This window comes from Aristolochia californica, unplaced genomic scaffold, assembly GCF_029961685.1.
Source record: "Aristolochia californica isolate CCGP_79_NKW_82.1479 unplaced genomic scaffold, dmAriCali1.0.hap1 SCAF_12, whole genome shotgun sequence".
Lineage (NCBI taxonomy): Eukaryota > Viridiplantae > Streptophyta > Magnoliopsida > Piperales > Aristolochiaceae > Aristolochia > Aristolochia californica.
Genome location: NW_027181793.1, coordinates 18,837,194 through 18,859,328, shown reverse-complemented (window position 1 = coordinate 18,859,328; position 22,135 = coordinate 18,837,194). Strand labels below are relative to the sequence as shown.

At 34.8% G+C, this 22,135-nt stretch overlaps 3 protein-coding genes across 4 annotated transcripts; 2 read left to right on the top strand and 1 right to left on the bottom strand.

The window, feature by feature from the left end:
• Positions 1-1,153: 1,153 nt before the first annotated feature.
• On the top strand, positions 1,154-10,594 carry LOC137946435 (DNA-directed RNA polymerase I subunit rpa49). The gene is made up of 6 exons (XM_068792718.1): positions 1,154-1,283; positions 1,408-1,994; positions 6,501-6,635; positions 9,326-9,661; positions 9,748-10,195; positions 10,405-10,594. Exons 2-5 carry the CDS (start codon positions 1,413-1,415, stop codon positions 10,180-10,182), a joined length of 1,488 nt encoding a protein of 495 aa, XP_068648819.1. The 5' UTR covers positions 1,154-1,283; positions 1,408-1,412; the 3' UTR covers positions 10,183-10,195; positions 10,405-10,594.
• Positions 10,595-11,878: 1,284 nt separating this feature from the next.
• On the top strand, positions 11,879-14,285 carry LOC137946549 (putative pentatricopeptide repeat-containing protein At1g17630). The gene has a single exon (XM_068792893.1). The coding sequence runs from the start codon at positions 11,926-11,928 to the stop codon at positions 14,101-14,103; it is 2,178 nt and encodes a 725-aa protein (XP_068648994.1). The 5' UTR covers positions 11,879-11,925; the 3' UTR covers positions 14,104-14,285.
• Positions 14,286-14,845: 560 nt separating this feature from the next.
• On the bottom strand, positions 14,846-20,005 carry LOC137946118 (polyadenylate-binding protein 2-like). 2 transcript variants are annotated; one of them, XM_068792307.1, is made up of 6 exons: positions 19,841-20,005; positions 19,649-19,757; positions 19,018-19,088; positions 15,519-15,710; positions 15,302-15,432; positions 14,846-15,211 (listed from the first exon to the last, which is right to left on the bottom strand). In XM_068792307.1, the coding sequence occupies exons 1-6, from the start codon at positions 19,961-19,963 to the stop codon at positions 15,163-15,165; spliced, it is 675 nt and encodes a 224-aa protein (XP_068648408.1). In that variant the 5' UTR covers positions 19,964-20,005; the 3' UTR covers positions 14,846-15,162. The 2 variants fall into 2 exon arrangements, with proteins under 2 accessions (XP_068648408.1, XP_068648409.1); XM_068792308.1 differs by lacking the exons at positions 19,018-19,088; positions 19,649-19,757; positions 19,841-20,005 and adding an exon at positions 16,596-16,985.
• Positions 20,006-22,135: the final 2,130 nt, after the last annotated feature.

Sequence of the window (22,135 nt, the reverse complement as noted above, 5' to 3'; positions counted from 1 at the left end):
TAAACAATTAGCGTATACAAATTCAATTTGTTGAAGAACATTATGGTGGAGTCTTATATGGCACTCACAATAAGTAGTCTCACAACGCTAGAATTAATATGGTGGAATCGTACAGGAGTATCACAAAATGAGTTATCACATAAGGGTCTCAGTTAAACGTTTTAGTTATGCTAGTCTTTTATATATGTTCAATTGTTCGATTGTTCTAAGACTTATTTTTTAGTGTTCAACTTTGGGTATAGTTAGGATAAATGTAGTTTAATTGTAATTGGATTATGCTTGTTTACTGTATTATAAATAGAAGATCATTATAATCGAATTACATAAAGTCATTTAAGTATTTATCTTTTTTAGAAATTCAACGCAATGTATTTCAAATTCCAAGTACAACTTGCAAACTCAAATAAATATTTCAAAATATAAACTCAATTTTTAAACAAACCTAAAACAAATATTTGTTTGGAATAACGACCTAAAATGATTTTGCTGAACTTCACCAATGATTTTAAAATACAAGGCACAACTTCAATTGAAAATCAACAAGCACTCTTAAATATTTGAAAATAAAGAGTCATGTGCTCGTTGGTTTTCTTTGGAGTAATACGATCAAACAAAGGATTTGAAATTCAATGTTCAAGACCAGTTCATGGATGATTGCAACTGACTCTACAACATAGAAACATCACTTTTAACACGTGCTAAAAATGATAACAAATAATGATCTAAGAACAAGAGTTCTAAATTGCTTAACATATGAAAATCAACTCAACCATCATGTGATTTGAAAATCAAAGATTGGATAGAATTGTTAGACAATGGAATATGATCTAACAATTAGGATTGATTTTAGCATAAATTTAAGCTGACATATCAAAGATTTTAAAATAAAAGCTCTTGGGAATTTGATGAATTGAGCTTGTAAGCCCCCATTTTGACCTTCCATTATGATTTTAATGTATGAAATGTTTAAAAAAAACAAGACGATAGAGTTACTATAACAAATAACTCTTTTGAAGTAAGGTAGAAAATCATATGAATTTAAAATTATATTAAAAATTGAATTCCGGCCATATCCCGGAAAATGTCGGGCTCCACTGTCCTCCAAAACCCCACAATCATGTAAAACGCTCAGTTCATATCGCGATCCCTTTCTAACAGAGAAGGAAAAAGAAAAAGCTCTGTTCCGCCGAATCAATTAAACCATCTCTTCGTCGTGGGTTTTTCAACTTGTTTTACCTAAGATCGGCACTTCGCCCCTAGCGAAACTGTTTCCGTTGAAATCGGTAAGCGATGTTTCTCTCCACTTTAAGACTTATTTAGAAAATCTACGTTATTTTGCATTGTTGTTTTATGTGTTGGGGCGAGAAGGAGTTTGATGTGCTTTTTTTCTCTAATTTTGTTCAATAGACCTAATGGGTGGCAATTCAAAAATGGGGGAAGACTCAGTGGCCAAGAAAGAGAAGAAGAAGAAGAAGCAGCAGCAGCAGCAATTGGACACTGATAGGGAGAGTTCTGTCGAAGTAAAACAGATAAACATGGAGGAAGAGGAAAGGAACGGGAAGAAGAAGAAGAAATTCTTAGAGGAGCCTTTGATGAGTTTCCCTCAGGTCAAAGACCTAAAAGAGAACGAAGAGGCTGGGGGCCAGAAGAAAAAGAAGAGGAAACGACTAGATGTGGATGTGGAAAGTTTTTGCGAGGTTAACGACAAGATTGCTCCTTTTGTTGGTTATTTTCCTTCTGGTTTTGATCCTCAAAAAGTTAAAAACACTGACGGCGACGAGGGTGAAGAAGAAAGCCTAAAAATTAGGGCTTTTAGAAGCAAAAAATTTTCCAACCGGTTGCAGTTTGTTGTTAGTCCTCAAGAAGCAATGGTGGATTTTGTTGGCACTAATTATAGTGGCGAAGCTGCTGCTGCTCAGGTCTGTACGTACGCCTTAGGGGTTTTAGATAAAGAGACGCAGACTCTCAAGATAATACCTATTGCGGCTAACAAGGTAATCTTGCAATTTTTATTATTGAAATGTACTGTCATTGCCATTTCAATTTTTTTTTCCATTCGAAAAAATGTATTTTGTCATTGAGGATGTACTAGTTTTACTTCGTATTTACGGCCAACTTTATTTGAGCATTGAAAGCCGTTTCAAAACCTTTTGTTGTCTCAGCACTTATGCACTTCTGGTTTTTTTTGCTCTGAAATATAGTTCTTCTAATGTGATGGGGTTTGGGATCATTTCACTTAGTATATGTAGCAATGAGATTGATTCTATTAAGGGCATCTCCACTTTGTGTTCGGAAATGTGGGAGTGATATTACTTTGATGAAATTTCTTGGTTGGAGAGGAACAACTGAAGGTCTTGCTATATAATCTTGCTTTTTTATGCCTACCATTCAAATATTGAAGTATGTAAAAACTTCTGTTGTTTTAATTGCAGTACCTGAAATTTGATACGTCGTCCTCTTTACTCCTCTATGAAAATTTGATCCCTATTAAGATATTGATGATATGATTCCCAATAGTGCTGTTTTCTGTTTGAACTTAGGGTTCCTGCTTTTTTTTGTTCTTTTGAGATTTTGTGGACCTGGTACATGGTTTCTTTTTTGACAAAATATATTGATTGTTCATATTGTCATTATGAAGTAATTTTAATTCTGAGTACCTTGTCTAATTTAATTTTTTTAGTTTATTGATTTGGATTGACTTATTTAATTTATCGAACCTAATCTGGATTCGTTTGATGTTTAAATTTCTGCATGGTTCCTAAAGGCGTACTCAAGTACCATTATCAAAGGGTTTTTCTTGAGGAAAAGTCAAACATTTCAGTGAATGTTGGTTATGTGGATAATCTGATGTTCATATCTTTTCCTCTGTTGTTTAATGTTCTTGACAAAGTTATCTGACTTAGGACTGTACATGGGTCATAATGCAAGAACTGAGGATTCACTGTAAATGGGTAATATTGCAAGAACTAAGGATTCAGTTTTGGTTTATATACGGGAATGCTGTTGTATTTCTGTTTATATGCCTGTTAATCATGGCATACACTTTATCTTTTAATGTACATTACAAAAAAATAACTTGTGTGTATACGTAAAATGTTGCAATATGTGTATGTGTGTGTGTGATTTTTATTCATAGTCATATATGCTGTTCTATTTCTGTTTATCTGCTTGTCAATTGTCACCTTCACCTATTCTTTTGATGAAAAGTTAAAAATATCTGTGTCTGGTTTATGTAAAAGTTGTATTACATCTGTGTGTATCACGATGATTGCTACAACGTGAAGAGTTGAAAGTATTTTAATCCTTGTGATTAAAAGTGGAAATGTTTCTAGAAGACTCACGTATAGCCTTGACCTGTTCACAATAATTAGATTTGAATCACCTCTAAACCATGTCCTTTTTTTAATACATAATTAGTTAAATTGTCTTTTTATTGTTAGAAGTTTACCAACTATGAGAATGTCTTTCTTTGGAGTTTCTTCTTTGATTATGGTGTCTTTTGAAGTTGAGAAACATCTTTTTGCTCTATGGTTTTGTTGAAAGTGAAGGCCTTAAACCGAAGAGAGTTTGTAAAAAATAGAGGAACCAAACCTCTGTTTGATAACTCCGAAGAATTGTATATTAGGTCTTAATCTAACCTTAACACCTGTTAAGTATAAAATACAACTCTAATGTCTGAAATACCCTTGACGAAATGACCAAAGGACTAGTCACTTAAGAAATGTGATGATTCTACTCTTATTTACTTTAGACAATACAATTACATAAATACCATTACTTCATGTCTCTCAATTCTCTCTCAAGCTGAAGCATAGATATAAAAAATTCCAGCTTGCAAAAACACAGATGGAAGTCTTTCTTTTGGAGGGCCTCCATATTGAAGGGGACTCGAAGGTGGTCATTGGATGGTGCGAGCGTGCATCCCCTCCCCTGTGGCACCATTGGGACATTTTTTGGGAGATTATTGAAATTTGTTCATTTTTATCTTGTATTTGGTCTCACATTCTGAGATCCGCAAATTCGGTAGCTGATGCGCTTGCTAAACATGGAGCTACCCTACAATCGCTGGTTGTCAGGGAGAAGCTCCCCTATTTGTAATTTCTGTATTTTCTTGTTTTCAAAAAAAAAAAAAAGGTGAATGTACTCTCTTTTGTCTAGATTTGTGGTAGGAGAGTAATTTTGCCTCTGCTTTTGCAGATCTTTTTAGATTAGCTTCCCGAAATGTTCTAGTAGTAAACTTCTATAAGATAAATCAAAGTCATTGTGATTGGGATTTAATTTTAGGAGAGAACTTACAGTTGATGAAGCTTTTATAACTTGTGTTCTATTAACCAATTTAACAAGAATTTATATTGGTGGATGTGGAGATTATTTTGATGTTTTGGAAGCATGATCCTTTTGGATGTTATACTGTGTTTTCTTAATACAATTTTATCTGTGGATTTGATCTTTAGCAAAAAATATGTTACTGATCTCTCTTGGCAATTTCCAACTCCAAAAATTTCTCATTTCCTTTGGTGTGCTGTAACAGGTAAGATTCTAACTATTGACCAGCTAAGGTAAAGGGAAAATATGTTTGAAGATCAAAATTGCAACTTGTGTGGAAATGAGCTTGAGAATATTGACCATTTGTTTGTGTTGCTAATTTTCTAGACAAGTTTGAAATGCTTTAACATTAAAATTTGGTCTTCAGCTATGTTTCCTTCTTTTTACTTTTGCAATGGCTGAGCAATGTCTTCGGTATTTTTGGGGAGAATTGGACAGAATTTTTAGAAACTTTCACTTGCTACAATCTCTTGGAATCTTCAGAAAGAGTCAATAGGCGAACATTTGAAAACAAACAAAGAACCATAGGTGATGTCATTGAGTAGGTTATCATGCTTTGTATTCTGTTTTGGGCCAGCAAATTCTATGAAACATTCCATTTGTGTAGTTCCCTCGTCCGGAATAATTGGGAAAGAGTAATCTCTTTCACCTCTAATTCAATTCCCAACCTCATTCTTCGGTTTTTTCCTCCTTCATATGTAATACAAAAATACTTTCTGGTGTTGAATAAACTTTTGGTTTTTTCTCTTTAGGAAAAACTTTGTTTCTTTTTCTTTATTTACCATTTTCTTCATAGCCAGAAAAAACTTTACTTTTTGTCCTTCAAGTTTACCCATTAAACATGATTTTAGATTGTAGTTTTATTTGTTGTTGTTGAAATCTAGGTTACCTACACTTTAGAGGAAGTATTCAATTTTGTTATTCCTCGAATCTAAACCACTGTGTTGCGTCACTCAAGGGCATTTAGATAGAAGAATATTCAAATGCAGATTATGCAGCATAAAAATGGATGTATGGTCTATTATTAGGTTTTACATTTTTATCAGAAGTAATTTTGTCACATGGAAGAGCAAGAAACAAGTAGTTGTAGCAAGTTTCATTGTAAATCAAAAGTATCGAGCTGTGAGTAACATGTATTGTGATGTTATGTTAGTAAGATCTTTGATAGTTGAGTTTCTTTTTTTCTCTTTAGTGGACAAGTGTATGATAATTGGAAGTTATAATCAGGCAGCAATGTATATTGTTAGCAATCGGATTTTCCACTCACAAACTAAATATATTGAGGCTGACTGCACTTTCATAGTTGAGTTTCTTTTTTTCTCTTTAGTGGACAAGTGTATGATAATTGGAAGTTATAATCAGGCAGCAATGTATATTGTTGGCAATCGGATTTTCCACTCACAAACTAAATATATTGAGGCTGACTGCACTTTCATAAGAGTGGTAGTCATGAGTGGGAAAATCTCTTCACCTTATGTGAAACGTGATGGTTGGTTGGGTGATTTTTTCATCAAAGCTCTTGCACAGTGAGGTGTTGTAGCATTGTGTAACAATCTGGGTTTGTCTGTGTTTATGCCTCAGCTTCAGGTGAGATTGATGAAAAAGAATCTATTTGTAGTAAGATGGCATTTTAGTCAAGGCACTTACAACGAACTTGTATGCATTTTTATTAGAGGGTATCTGTCACTGTAGGTGTATAACTTATGTAGCTTCGTAAAACAGAAGCAAAGTTTGATTTCATGCTAGTTTCCTTACTTCCCTCCTTATTTTTGTGTTTCTTTATTTTCCTTTCTCATTTTACACTAACCAATGCTTGTAAAAGACAAGTAGAACCTACTAACTAAAAAGTAGAAGTCTTATAATAAAAGGAAACCAGATGTAGGAAACTCCTAAAGTGAATGACGTTGTTATCAAGTAAGTAACTATTTAGGAGGTCATTTTTTCTTATTTGAATATCCAATAATAAAAAGCAATTTTATAAAAATAACAGAATAAAAATACTATTTCAGGAAGTTTTAAAGATAAGGTCCGTATAACACTTCTTTATCATAATTTTTATGTCTGTAGTTTTTTTTTTGTTAAATTGTTTACAATATCTTTCAACCTATTTTAAAAACAAAAATCTTTCAACATAATTTTTTGTAATTTGGTTTTGTCTGTGAGGTTATTTGCAGATCTTTCGGTTAGATCCAAAACTTAGAAATTCTTCAGAATCATCAGAGGATGAAGAGGTTGATGCTCCACAAAGCAGTTATACGGATTTCAGAAACCTCTCCAAACTCTATGGAACAAAGAAACAAAGGAACTGGGTATGCCTCAACTCTTGATGTTTTTCTACTCTCTTACTCGTTGTTGATTTGGTAGAAATAGGTGGTGGTGGTTGGTTTGATTTTTTTAGTAGCTTTCATTTGTCACTTTTTCCTTTTTCCTGCTGATTTTCAACATTATTTGTAATCTCTCTAGAGTCTAGAGACAGAAAGATTAGACTTTTGGGTTGTAGAATTTTGGTCATTAGTTTGGTTAGAACTTCGTAGGAAGGACAAGACGCTACTATCTGATGCAGGCCTCCCACGGCAATGCATAGTTGTCTTCTTGTTACACTATTTTTAAGTGCTATTCTCTAATTTTTCCCATTAGGGGTGTTAATGACCTTAGATTTGTTATTCGGAATTTTTTATTAGAAGTCTGTTGCAGGTATTTGAGATCTTAAAATAAATATTTCTAGAATATATAATTCCAGAGCTAGTGAGAACTTGAATTCTTTTAGATGTATTTTAACTAATAAAAATATAGTGTCATTATACATAATTTTATCTCTCAAATAATTGACATAAATATTGGTTGAACAAAATAAATAAATATGTTAAGCTATTTAACTATTATTAAACTAATAATTTTTATAGTTATTACGTTGATATTTATAATAATACACTAAAAAAATATTTAGCATAGTTTTGAATCTTTTATAATTATAAAAACTTATTATTGTTTAAACTTATTAAAAATTATTATTATTGAATAGTTTAAAAGTTATTACTATAATGAATTAAGTCATTTATGAAATAATATGAATTATATGAATTTGTTTAAAATTATTATTGATTATATTAATATTATTATATAAATAATACGAGTTTAGTAATATATATTGACATTTATTTTAAATATATGTAAATTATATAAATTTAAAATTAAAAAATTGATAATTAGATTATACATTTTACTAAGTTAATTGAGTGTGTTAATTTAAATAAAGTAAAATGTGTTTTCACCTTTAATTTAAACCTGTTTATTTAAACAATTTAACTTAGTCATTTAAATAATTTAAATATTTTAAAATAATATTTTAAACTACTGTATGTTTATTTAGTTGTGTAAATAATTTTAAATATTTATATTTATTATTAAAATTGCAATATTTTTTGTTATTAAAAGTGAGACAGTTTCATTTTTCCTATTTTCCTTTCCTCTTTGGAATTTCATTTTAGCTTTTGGAGAACTGAATTTCAATTTTGCCGTTACTAGAAAACTTGGGGCTTTTGGAAAAAAATTCCAAATGAATTCTAGATGTCCTAACTCTGGAATTATGTTGATCTAGAATTGAGTTCCTGTTCTAGAGCAATTATAGATGCACCAACCCCTGCAAAAGAAAGAATATGTCATTGTCATTTTATTTCTAACAGTTCTGTGCAGGTATAAACTTGCAATCCGTGGGGCATGGTTCATTATCCTTAGCTAACAAATCCATTGGTTTGCCTGGTTTAATGGTGGAATATTGCCAAGTCGGGGGGAAAGGTGGCTCCATACTCCTCTTAGTTCACCAAGAGAAGCGGCAAACCCTCCTTGAGTGGAAAAGTGAGGAGGGATAACACCCTCCTGTCCTCTGCTCTTTTTTAGAACACAGAGTGGAGGGGAGTAGGGGGGTTGCCCTTTCCCTTTTTTCGCCCAGGGAGGGGCCAGTGGTCCATGTCTGGCGAGTGAAGAAGGGATGGCAACCCTCCCCTTGCAGAAAAAAGGGTAAGTGGCTTCCCCTCCCTGACTGCTTTCTGGCAAATAAAGTGCAGATCAGGGAGGGAAGAGCCCCTCCTCTTTCTGCATGGGGGAGGGGTGCCATCCCTCTTTACATCACAGATATGGGGGTCGTCAGTCCCTCATAGAGGAGATAAAAAGGGGCAGTGGTTAATTTAATCCGATGAAGTCATAGTTGTTTAGTTTAATTTTGAGTTATGAAAACAATTAGTTCAAAACCATAATGCTTCGACCTGACTTGGAATTGGAATGAGTGTTTACTCTGAAGTATCATTTTGCTAGTCTAATCCAATCATTAAGAGAGGATGAATTCTGTTAATGTTTAGCTAGAGATTGCATGGGACTAAGACTATATTGCACCATGGACTTGTAAATCACATTCTGATGTTACAAAGCGTATGTTGAACAAATGTGATGCTAAATTATAAATGTCATACTGTATCTGACATTCTTTGTTAATTAAAAATGTCATACTGTATCTGACAAGCACTATAAATTCTAGTTCTATTACTACAAATTGCTATCTTTGTAAAACAGATTTGTAACACTGAGGAACAATCACAACTGTGAAAGTTAAGAGGGAGAAGATAAAAGTTAAAGAAAAAAAGCCATTTCATGTGTTCATTGCAGCTTTGCCAAAGGCCCAATCCACAGTAGTGGTTTTTTTCAATAAATGTTCAACTATCCACAAAGATTTTATGTTTTCCTCCACTTTTATTTATTTTTTGTTTCCACTAGTTATTTTTGAGCTGGAGATTCTTTTTTTTTTTTTTTTTATAATGGTCAGCTAATAAAATGTCACTTTGTGAAGAAAAAAGAAGCCCTATTCAAGCTGAAACTGCTTGGGATATGCATCGGTCTTTATTATTTGTATCATTATTATTTTTGAAACGTATACATACTAGTGCTTATTTATTTCTGATATTATGCAATGAAAATACTTGCTCAAGGAGTTTACTTACTGCCACAGGCACATAAAGTTGAAGATCGGCGTCATAAAGATGATCCAGAAACTAAGAGTCAATTAGAAAGTAAAGTGGGGGAGCTCCAGTTCAGCAAAGAGACCTTTGAAAAAGTTGTTGGGTATGGTATGCACTACATTCCACCGCATGATGTAAATGCTACTGCCCAAGAAAAAGCATATCCGTTAGACAGGATTATTCTTGATGGAGAATGGAATTACCTCTTGGACATCTTAGAGCTTTTGCAGTCAACACCAGATGCAACTTTGTCAAGCACATTCTCGGAAAATAATGGTTATCCCACTTTTGTTACTAAAAGAATACAGAGACTTAGCCAAATCCAGGTAGAATTTATGTGAATTAGGCATTAATTTTCCGCTACATATATTGTTTTCATGGTGTTATTAATGCACATCAACTAACTTTGCAGGATGAAGATGAGAAGAGGAAGCTTGCTTGCATTTTTTCATATATAAGTCACCTTATAAGGTTTAAGAATCTGTCCAGCAAATTACAAAAGCAATGGCCAGAAGGCAAGCATAGCTCTTATAAGTTCAATGGTATACCTGTTGTATTTTTTAAGAAATTTGTAAAGATGTTTGTGGACCCTGAATCATTCAATCTGCCATCTGAGAAGGTTGATCTTATAATAAGCTATGTGTTAGTGCTCACTCTGTTTGCTGATGGTTTTGAGAGTGAAACATCTGATATTGCGAGGGATCTGCACATGGCGCCCATCGAGTTGAGACCACATTATGAAAAGTTGGGTTGCAAGATTTCAATTGTGAAGAAGTTACACCAAGTTACCCTTCCTGTTCCTCTAAAACTTCCAGAGATAAGATTGAGAAGACGCATGAGGAGGTAGTGCTGTTAATCAGGTAAGTTTGTTTATATGCTGTTTATGTCATTTAAAACTTGTACAACCTTTATTTTTATATATTTTCAGTTCCATTGATCTGTTATTCATGTTTTTATTTGGTTTTTAAGTGTACTGATGGTGTTTGGAAGGGTACTTACTGTTTAATAAATCTCATGAAAGCATTATGACTATTAAGTTATTGAGAATGCAGTGTGTTTTCTTTTATAGGTGCTTTTGCCTGGTTTTGCTTCTGTTAGGTTATTCTTCTTCAAGTTTACCAGCTGGACAATGAGGGGTCTGTTTTTTTTTGCTATTTGGACAATATGTTGTTTAGGTATTTCTTACTTTTTTTTTTTCCTATTGAGGGCATACATTGTAAGGAGAGGGACTTGTTTTGCATAATCAAATCCTTTTTATATGTTTTTTGCCTAATTAATATATTGTTTGAGTCTCCAATAATAAAATAGTTAGAAAATAATATAATCATATGGGTTTTGTCACCTAGGTGACTCTAATCTTATTGAGTGAGACCAATGCCTTCAGTTTAGTAGAAAGATTAAATTTTTCCCTCAAATTGTAACTTTCCAAGTTTGTTTTTATAGGGTCATTCAATGGCTCCAAAATCCTAATCCTTGAGCTTCTTTTTAACCAAAGTTTTATGAATCTTCACTGTCTTTGGGTTGAACACAAGAAGAAGATTTCTTGAAATCTAATGATATGAGAGAAAGTCATTATAAAGGGACATAGAACAACTTTCTTTTTCACATAGGAAAAATTAGCCACCAATAGAATTAACCATTCTCCTAAACACAAAACAAACTTATAATATGACTTCAAAGCATATCATGAATTTCAAATCATGAGAAAAATAATGAAACCATTACACTTTTAATAGTTTATGACTTTCTTCTTTGCGTTGAAATCATGTAAAACACTCCAACTATTAAATGCAATTTTTCATCATTATTGGCTAGATGCAAATTAGCATATATGACCATTTTGTTTTGTATATATCCAACTTATAAATTATACACATTGTATAAATAAATAAATAAATAATAATAATTCATATAATATGGGTCACATCATCTCATTCATAAAATTAATTTTTTTTTATGATAAAACAAATTGTATCTACCATTTGTACTCAATAAAATTAAGCAATTAACAAAACATGACATTAAATAATTTATCAAAAAAAATTTAGGCTTAGTAAATAAACTAATCCAAGTAAATTAATATTTAAATCCTCTTTATATCTAAATAATTTAACATTTCTAATTTTGTAAAAATGGTTCAAAAATAATTTTTACTGCCAATTTTTTAATCAAATTTGAACCAAATTATTTTCACAAAAACCAACTTTTAATTTGGCTATATGACTCAAAAATAAATAAACTAAATTTTAGGTATAAATTAAAACCTAATCCAATGTTCTTTTGCTAAAATAAAGTGTTTCTACTCCAAATTAGGTTTCCCTCGGGAGGTTCTCACGTGTAGTTCGTAGATAATTTGGATGAAATGTTCACATACGAGTATTTATTTTGATACCATGTGAAATTGGGTTTTAGGGCTTATCCCAAAATTATTAGGAAACTTATTTTTTAAAACTAATAAACTCAACCTATTTATTCTCGTAGTCTTTCCCGCTCGTTTCGATCTTCATTTTCTCGATTTCCCTCCTTGCTTGTTCGAACGCGTTCTCTAACTTAGAGTTTAAACTGTCGTCTGAGGTCCCCTATTCCGCGCATGCTTCATGGTTTCCGTCACTATCTCTTCAGTATCTCAACATGTCGCCTTTTGTGCCAGTTCTCTACTGCTGCAACTCAGTCTTGTCGTCTCCCCAAAAGCCATCCAAGCAGCTGCAGCGATTCCAGCACCTCCGTCGATGCCTTCGATCTCCTCCTCCGCCAATGCACCTCTGTTTTCCAGTGTGGACAAATTCATGCACAGACCATCCTCACCGGGACCCAGAATTCGCCTTTCCTTGCCGCGAAACTCATCTCTTTTTACAGCAAATTTGACCGACTGTCCGACGCTGTGACTGTCTTTCGTACTCTCTCCGCCCATCAAATTAGTAACGTCTTGTCATGGAATGCAATTTTAAGAGCTAACGTCTCTCATGGCCGTTTTGAAGATGCATTTACTCTCTATCTCCAAATGCGGAAACTTGGCCTCGCCCCAGATGGTTTCACTTTTCCACTTGTTATAAGAGCCTGTGCTTCTACCGGAAAACCTAAAGTATGTGAAGTTATTCATAACCATGTCTGTGTGATGGGCTTTGGTTTGCATCTTCATGTTGGGAACGAGTTAATTGGAATGTATTCTAAACTCGGACACATGAAGAAAGCACAACTGGTGTTCGAAAAAATGCTTCAAAGGAGTGTTATTTCTTGGAATACTTTAGTTTCGGGCTTTGCTATGAATTATAATTGCGAGTCTGCTTTGGAAGTGTTCCACCAAATGGAAACAGAAGGTTGGGTGCCAAATTCTGTAACTTGGACATCAATCTTGTCGGCCCATGCTCGATGTGCAGAGCATGATAAAGTTATTGAAATGTTTAGTGAGATGTGTGTGAGAGGAGTCAGTGTCACAGCTGAATCGATAGCTGTGGTCATATCTGTTTGTTCAGAATTGGGTCAGTTGGAAAAGGGAAAGACCATTCATGGATATATTACTAGGAAAGGGTACAATGATTACTCATTTGTGAAGAATTCACTCATATGCATGTATGGCAAAACTGCACAATGGGTTGACATGAACAGGGTGTTTTCAGAACTGAAAGTAAAGAATTTAGTGAGCTGGAATGCACTAATTTCATCCTATGCAGGGGCTGGTTTGTGCGATGAAGCTTTTGATGTTTTTTCTCAGTTAAAGAAGAAGATGGGAGGAGACTTCTACATCAGACCAAATGTCATAAGTTGGAGTGCAGTTATCGGTGGCTTTGCTTCAAGTGGGCATATTAAAAAATGTTTGGAGCTATTTCATCATATGCTTCATGATGGGGTGGAGCCCAATGCAGTTACAATTGCTAGCGTTTTGTCCATGTCTGCAGATTTTGCGGAGTTAAGCCTTGGTAAGGAGATTCATGGCTATGTGGTTCGAGCTCTAATGGATAAACATATTTTGGTGGAGAATGGATTGATTCACATGTACACTAAGTGTGGAAACCTACACAATGCAGAAATAGTCTTTGATAGGATGGTTGATAGAGATTTGATTTCCTGGAACTCAATGGTTGCAGCATATGGGATGCATGGATTTGCTGAGAAAGCTGTCAAGACTTTCATGGAGATGGTTGCAGGCGGTTTAAAACCTGATAGAATCACCTTTGTTGCTCTTCTGTCTGCGTGTAGCCATGCTGGGCTTGTTAACAAAGGTCGTTTCTTCTTCAATCAGATGATTAGTGAATTTAAAGTTGTACCTCAGATGGAGCATTATGCTTGTCTGGTTGATATGCTTGGTCGAGCTGGATTAATTCAGGAGGCAAGTGAGCTTGTCAAAAAAATGCCTATGAAACCCAATGCTTATATTTGGGGAGCCCTGTTGAATGCTTGTAGGATCCATAGAAGTATGCCTATTGCTGAAGAGACTGCTTCAGAAATTTTTAACCTTAACTTGGATCTTCCAGGTAGCTATATGCTGATTTCAAATCTTTATGCTGCATGTGGAAGATGGGATGACTCAGCGAGAGTGAGGGTTCTAGCCAAGACAAAAGGTCTTAAAAAAAGTCCTGGACACAGTTGGATTGAGGTCAAAAAGAAGATTTATAGGTTCTCTGCTTGGAATGCTTTGGAACCAGGATTTGAGGATATCTATGATCTTCTTTGGGATTTGGGTCTCCACATGGAAGCGGAGGGATATGTACTTGATAAAAGCTTTATGTTGCAAGATATCTGTGAAGGTGCAGATATGCCCCATATGTGAATAATGGATACAAAGTCAATATACATACGGATCGACTTCTATTTTATTAAAGGTAGTTTGAGTATTTTACACTTGTATTTTTGGTTGCCCTAGTTTTCTCTTTATATTTGGGGACACCGTTATTAGGATTATCATCAAAGATCATGAGTTGAGAGAGAGAAGTTAAAAAAAAAAATACTTGAGTGTGTACGATTTGTCTTATAAACTATTTCATTATCATAGAGAATTATTATAACAGCAAAAAACAAAACATATTTTCACTTTGAAGCGAACTTGTGTGTAAATATTGTGTTTTCGTATTTAATTATTATTTTTATTATTATTATTGTTTTCATTAGTACTGAATTAAGACGTCTAATTTCTCATAACAATGACAATATTATCGAATTAGTGGTTGGTGACTTTTGATCTATTTGAAAACTCTACAAGAGCCGATATGAAATGAGCAAAAATAAGATTCTTAAATGGGTGATTTGGTAAAGTTAGAAAGCTGTATGAATTCCTTGGAATATAAAACAAGACATTGAAGTTGCCCAATGAAACTTTTGGTTATGAGTGGCACAGAAAAGATGTTATGAAATGAGCACATATATGATTATTGAGTGGTAGATTTAGCCACAGAGAACAATTGGCAGTGGCTACGTAGAAAACTAATTGAGTTCCTCGGTTCAGAGTGCAGCCGATTCTCACTCTTAGTTGCTCGATGGAAACAGAGAGTTAACTACGTGTGGCATACATCATGGATACCAAAAGGATAAAATCTTTAACTAATATGAAATAGAAACTTTTTGGACACCTAAATTGCAGACTAGATGAGCATAAAATATCCAGAAAAAAATACATCCAACAGGCTTTAGTGAGTCTAGTTTCTTCCATTATAAAACCTAAATTGCAGACTAGACTAGCATAAAAAATCCAGTAAATAAAAAGTACAACCAGCAGTTAAATCTAGATTAGTTGTTCTGAATACTATTGTGAAAAAAAGGTAAGAGGTCATCCGGAAAATGCCTGCAAATCATGTCTTCCTCGCTTCAGAAAAGCAGTAGAGGATCTAGGCTTTCAGCCGTATGGCCTGTAACGCATTGGCCTCCGAAACCTAGGAGCTTTCCTGCAACAAAATGAAGACATTTGCCAATTAAAATAAAATAGTAGAGACATTGTAGAAGAACAGCAGTCGAGGAAAGGCATCCAAACTCACCCGTAACCATAAGGGGAGTAGAAATACGGTGGTGGAGCATAAGGCCTCCTAAAACGATAACCAAGGTAAGGATTGAAACGACGTCCACGGTATTGTTTCATCCCAGGAACATTAGTCCGTTTAGCCAACACCTGCAATGCAAACACTCCAAATTTATAACAATATATGGAAACAGAATAAGACAAGTTCTAAAAGGAACATGAAATGCTTTACACACTTTCAGCTGACGCCCATGTAGTTCTGATTCATTTAGAAGAAGTGCCTCCTGGATTGTTTCAATTTCCAGAAACTCTACATAAGCAAAACCCTTTGGTTGTCCAAACTTGTCAGTCAAGATCGTCACTCTGTTAACCGTTCCACAAGACTGGAAATGTTGCTGTACTTCCTCGGGTGTGCAGGCATAGTCCACCTGCAGATCATTCACAACATTTCGCACATAGAGCAAACATCAAAAGCCTGAGAAAAAAAATAAAAAATAAATCTATACTATAGCTTCCATCGTACTAGATAAGTGGATGAAAATGAGTAGCTGGTTTCAACTATTTGAATTAAATAGACAAGCAAAGCAGAATAATTGTCTTTCCACAACGTGAAACTAAGTATGCTAGGCTCTAGAAGATAAAACAGTTAGATTACCCCCAACCCCATTTAGAAAATAGCTCAGTCATAGGAGGCATAAAAAATCAGTATACAACTTTCTTGTCAAGTTACAGAATGCTAAGATATAGTAGCCCAAAAAAGAAAAGGAACCATTGTCTCAGTATGAAGAAAAAGGATATTAGGAAATGAGAGATAAAATACACGGCAAACAAAAAGCACATCACCCAATTTCATCTTGCGCCCCTCTAAAAATTGGCTGATTAGTGAGTACAGAATTTAAGATCAGAGCAAGCAGCAGTGCTGTCTGCATGTTGCTAGAACCATATAATTTAGATTAGCTTCTCGTTGAATAGAAGATACATATGCATGAAGTTTTAAGTTGCATCATGAAACCATCAATATTGCCCTTAGGGAGCTTTCTTAAAACTCCTTGAAATTTTATCTTTTTCAGGCACAATCACCTTATCATTAAACCCCATTAAAGCAATACACTCAACCGCCTCAGTAGCCTGTTAAACTTTCTAAGATGTAACTATTTTTCTTAGGCTTCTTTTAACCTTAAATTTTACTTTCGAACAGTATAATTTACACAAAAATATATAGCAATAAAGAGATTAATAGCAGAAGATAGAGATCAAGAATCCCTCACACTAAAGAGATCAATGCCACAAGATAGAGATCAAGGATCCCTCACCATGTGCTCATTTCGGGTTTCTCATGCACACCAAGAAGTTTATGCAGCCACCATAGTGAACCATTTGAGCTCTGGGTAATCACCATTTCCAGCCTCCAACTTGAACAACATTGACCACTCTGTGCCCTTGTCCATTTACTGTGTCTATTCTTTTCCCAACTGGGATCTAAACTAGTTCTTTTTTCTTTTCCTGACCTTCAATCATTGATTTTTCTCATTGGCAAATATTTTTTTTGTTTTTTTCTCCCTCTTTTTTTTTTTTTTTGAAAGGCAGACTTTCGAGTACTTTTTTGCTGCCCGGTTTCTGTTTTTTTCTCCCTAATTATTAAAAGTAGCTTTTTTTTCCTTTTTCCAAATCCCAGTATCATAGAAAGACACAAGGCCACATTTCCCAGCACTAAATTATCAGATAACTTGAAGAGCAAAGAAAGCCTGCGACGATTATCAGAAAAAGAGTCAAAGAATGACCCTCACATAACACATGCATAAGCATGCACAACCATAGGAAACAATGCTGTCAATCATGTAAATCTATGTCCATCATTCAAGTCAAACAAACAGTAACCTCCAAAACTCCAACCTATTTAAACAAGTGACTAAGAGAACCTAATTCCAAACAAGTAACACATAATCAACAAGAAAGTAATGAAGCAAGCAGAAACTCTAGCAAATATTAATTATGCAAAAATAAAAATAAAATTGATAAAGTAATTTGATCAACAATTCATAAGTTTCTGAGTGAGAAATAACCAGGACCAAATGAATGTTTACTTGTGACAAAGGAGTTCCACTTCAGTGAACTCCAAATAAACCAGATAAGATGTATCTTCCCACAATCAGACTAGAATAATCCCCAATATTATCACTGACATGTCCAGGGTATTACATGACCTATGTCCTTGTCACCCCAGATATCAATCACTTTACAGAACAGCAAGGAAATGTTTGGAGCCAATAAAGTGCTTGAAGACTGAGTCATGCAGAACGTTACTGAATAAACCTTACTCAATTTTGTTTAATGGAGTTAGGCTTTATAAGAGTGACCAGGCTGTTGCAAGGATAAGATTTCAGCTTCAAACCCAGCTAAAATAACAAAAAGTCCACTTATTGTTGATAGGAAATCGGCTCTTTTGACAATTACAGCAGAATCATACCCACCAAAACAGGAATAGACCAAAAAGATTACAAACCTATGACTCAAACATGGACAGTTGTCAGTTGTTGTGGCATGACTCCAAACAAGGTAAAAATAGTTGAGAGCAATAGAAATTTAGACTTTGAGATATCCTCTGAATTGGTACCATCTTTCAAATGCCGGTGCTTACTCAGCCTCGTAATAGAGCACTTATTATTTCCCTCTAGAAAAGAACCAAAACCATTTCTGCTTTCAGATGCTCAACAAATTTCTTTTGAAGTTCTGAAGAACATAAGCCAACAATATTCAATGCAAAAAACCAGGAGATCCTCTTAACCTACATAAACTATAAACCAATATGAAACTACATGATTGCTCATCTGACAAAGGCATTTCTTCCAAAGTAGGCATTTGGAAGGAAATGAATAAAAGAAGAGGAGCAAAATAGGAGATCATTGAAAAGGTCAGCCACAACGTTCTCATCAGATCAAATCTAAAAAGAGATCCCGAGGAGTATTAGAGCCATAACTAGTAAAAGTTGTTGTTGACCCCGTGTTTCGTAATGGCTTGGAGGACCTTTCTCAAGAAACCTTTGAGCTGAATTTTGTTTCTGAATTTTGGACATATGAACCTAAGATACCTCATAAACCCTGAGACTTGAACCCTAACCTTACATTCTATAGCGCTGTGAATGAATCTCATGCACAACTTTGAAAGGCATTCTCAAGGAGCTCCCGATGCAGGCCATGGGGTTTACTTCAGAATTTTTTTGGAGGAGTCTTGAAGGTCTATTGGGATGGCTAACCTTCTGAGTAGCATTTGCTGGTCTCCACAGGATGAAACTTCATATATTCTCCTTTGAGGAGTCTTTCATTGTAAAGGAAATGCAAAAGTAGTTTGCGCAGGGATGGGGACCACATCTAAAGTGTAATGAAGAACCTCAGGAGAGTGTTGATGCCAAAAGCGTTTCATGGATACACACTCCACTGTTTGCAAACATAGCTGCAGCTTCTCTGTACCTAATTGTACCGTAACACTGATATTTCTAATTAGCTCCTGATGTCTCTCGTTTTATGTTCTTTTCAATTTGACCTATATTTTTTACTCTCATTTCAATAAAATTTTCTTGTCAAAATAAAACTACACAATATGCAATGATTACTGAAGAAAGAAAAAATGGATCGCTATTCTGTTTTTATTTGATATAGAAGATGATAGAGAAGATGATAGATCATGTAAAAGAAAGAAAGAATTCATCTGGATAAGCACGAGGTATTCCAAACCTACATTGCCCACAAACACAGAGCGTAAGTCTGCCTCCTCCTTATTGGCTTGCGTTGCTGCAGCACTGGCTGGATCTGTTCACAGAGTCAAACGTAACTTAGTTACCTTCTCCTTACTATTCCAAGAAATGTAAACACCATCCCAAAAAGAGATAATATACACAGCCGAGGTTCATGCAAGTATAGCAAGCCGCCTTTTAGGAGCAAAGAGTATTCTCTTTATTTCCTTTTTATTTCTGTTAATTTTTCCAAAGTAATCATGTGGCTGTTTACGAGTAATATGTCGAATTTTATCTTAATTAATTCGGAAAACAAATAGAGGTGAAAGGAAGATTTACAGTTATTCAGCAAGTCAGATTCAAAACAACAAGTATACTCTTCCGAGGAATATATACCCCAAAAAATGATAATTATTATGCATAACGAAAAATAAGAAGAGTTAAGGACGAAACAAGAGAAAGAATCAGAAAAATCAAAACACGTGTCTCATAATCTCTTCTGCTACTAATCCAATTGAAATCAAAAGAAGTAGGAACGTAAGCCTAAAACACATGGAAGCACCAGAAAGGAACAACGGCCATCTCAAGTCTATGAATAAAATTTGGAAGCTTCAGAAGAGAAAGAAATTATCCTACCTTGCACCGATCCCATTTCCCTTTCGACTTTGGCCTGCATTTCACGAAGTGCGGCAGCCTCCTCCTCCATCTCCCTCAACCGCTTCTTCATCTCGTCGAGCTCCTGCAGCTGCATATGAAACACAAAACATGAGTTTAGGGTTTTAGAAAACCGGGAATTTTCAGATAAATAAACTAAGGAAAAAACAAAACCTTGACCGCATCTTCATCAGCTCTTCCCATCTCGACATCAACGTTTTGGGCTTCCATATCCCCTTCCAACTCTCCCTCGTCGGGGATTTCGCCGCCGTAGACCTCGTGCTCTTCCTCGTCCATCTCTATTTGTTTGGACAGCAGAGATGAGCTCGAGGGGCTTCACCTGGGAGTACTTATGGGGCAGAACGGAGTGCATATAAATCAACCCAATTACTTGCCTTAAACACATACACACCAAAGCATGTCTACTAATAGCCCCCACTCCCAAAAATGCTATTTGAAAAAGTTTATGCACAAGCAATAGGCCCATCTATTTGAAGAAAATAATTATAATAATATAACTATCCTTATCCCCTTTACACCCGAAAATACTTTCTTTTTTGAGAAAATACATACTTCCCCAGACCCCTCGAGTTGAAGCACACATATTGAACATGCTCGACTTGTTACAAAGAACTGCAAATTGCTTCGTATTCAATAAAGTTCCCTTTTGATTGGACACATGAGGTATCGAGACCGGTCTTTTGGCGCAATGGTTAGCAACATGGTATTAGAACAGGTTGGTCCCGAGTTCGAGTCCCGCTCCCACCGAATTTTGTCCCAGGTATTTCTGGTGAATTTGTCCTGGGTTTTTCCAGGAATTTGTCCCAGGTTTTTCCGGTGAATTTGTCCACGATTTTCCCGTGCGGGGGAGTGTTGGAATTTGTGTTTGTATCGACCGGGCCAGTCCTTGTATAAGATCCGTGGGGTTACTTTCCTAACAGGTTCGAGCCTTTTAGCTCAATGGTTTCAACATGGTATCAGAGCAAGTTGGTCCCGAGTTCGAGTCCCGCTCCCACCGAATTTTGTCCCAGGTATTTCTGGTGAATTTGTCCTAGGTTTTTCCAGGAGTTTGTCCCGGGTTTTTTCGGTGAATTTGTCCACGGGTTTTCCCTTGCGAGGGAGTGTTGGAATTTGTGTTTGTATCGACGGGCCAGTCCTTGCATAAGATCAGTGGGGTTGCTTTCCTAAGAGGTTCGAGCCTTTGAGCCCAACGGTTTCAACACCATCCATCACTCTCTCGAATAAAATGATAATCTACCTCAATAATAATCTTTGTTTTCTCATGGAAGACACGATTGTTGGAATAAAAATTGTTGTTTAATTATCACAAGTCATCATCATAGTTTTTTATTTGGAAAACCAAGCTCCATCAGTTAGTTATTTTGAGTAGTTCCCTCCTTAGTAGCTAATTTGTTATTTATTTTGAGTAGTTCCCTTCTTTATTTATGAATTTCATGTTAATAGTCGTTATTATGGTTTTAATAGGGTGTAAGAGGGTTAAGGAGTGTTTTTTTTTAAATGTCACTCAAACACAATAAGGGGTGCATGTCCAGCTAAGGAGGGGCATTTTTGCCATTATGTAGAAGTATTAGCTAACCCTAGGGGTGGCATTGAGCTGAACCGAGCCCGAACCTACCTATGTTAGAGCCGAGCTTGATTTAATATTTCAAGCTTGAGCCTAAAATTGTTATCAAACTCGAGCATAATAATTTTAACCGAGTTCGAGTTGACATTTAAATTTTTTAACAAAATACAAGTCTCGAGTTTGTGCTCCAACATACATTTAAAACTTTTCAAAAAATACATTTCAAATAAATTGTATATAAAATTATACATACATTTTACATAAAATTGGGAATGACCTCTACTTAAAATTGGGCATAAGGGTGGCATCGAATCCAATTGAGTCCAAACCTTGTTCAAGTTGAGCTTGATTTAAATATTCTGAATTTGAGCTCAATCGACCCTAGCCTTAAACCTAAAATTGTAATCGAACTTGAACCTAATAATTTTAACCGAGTTCGAGCTCAAGCTATAGCTGAGTTCGAGCTTAACCTATATTTAATACTCTATATAAAATATATGTCAAATAAATTATATATAAAACTATGCATACATTTAAAAAAATGATAGGGGAGGTTCAAGATTGAATTTCAATAATGGATTAGAACGCACTAATATTAATCCTTTTTACTCCAAATGTTGTCTAGCTTATTTTGTAATTTTTGAATCTGGCCATAAATTTACTATGGCCTCCTTAGTGCCCCTAGTTGAAAATTTATATTCTAGGAAAAACTATAAATATTTTTCCTATGAAACATATTTCCAACAAAACCTTTAAATAAAATCCTATTACTATTAGTGACTTATTAGAAAATTAAAAGAAATATTTTAAAATTTTCGTAGGAAAGTTAAATGGACCTCTTATTGTCTCTTTTAGGGAAATAAATAAAAATTAATAATCAATCT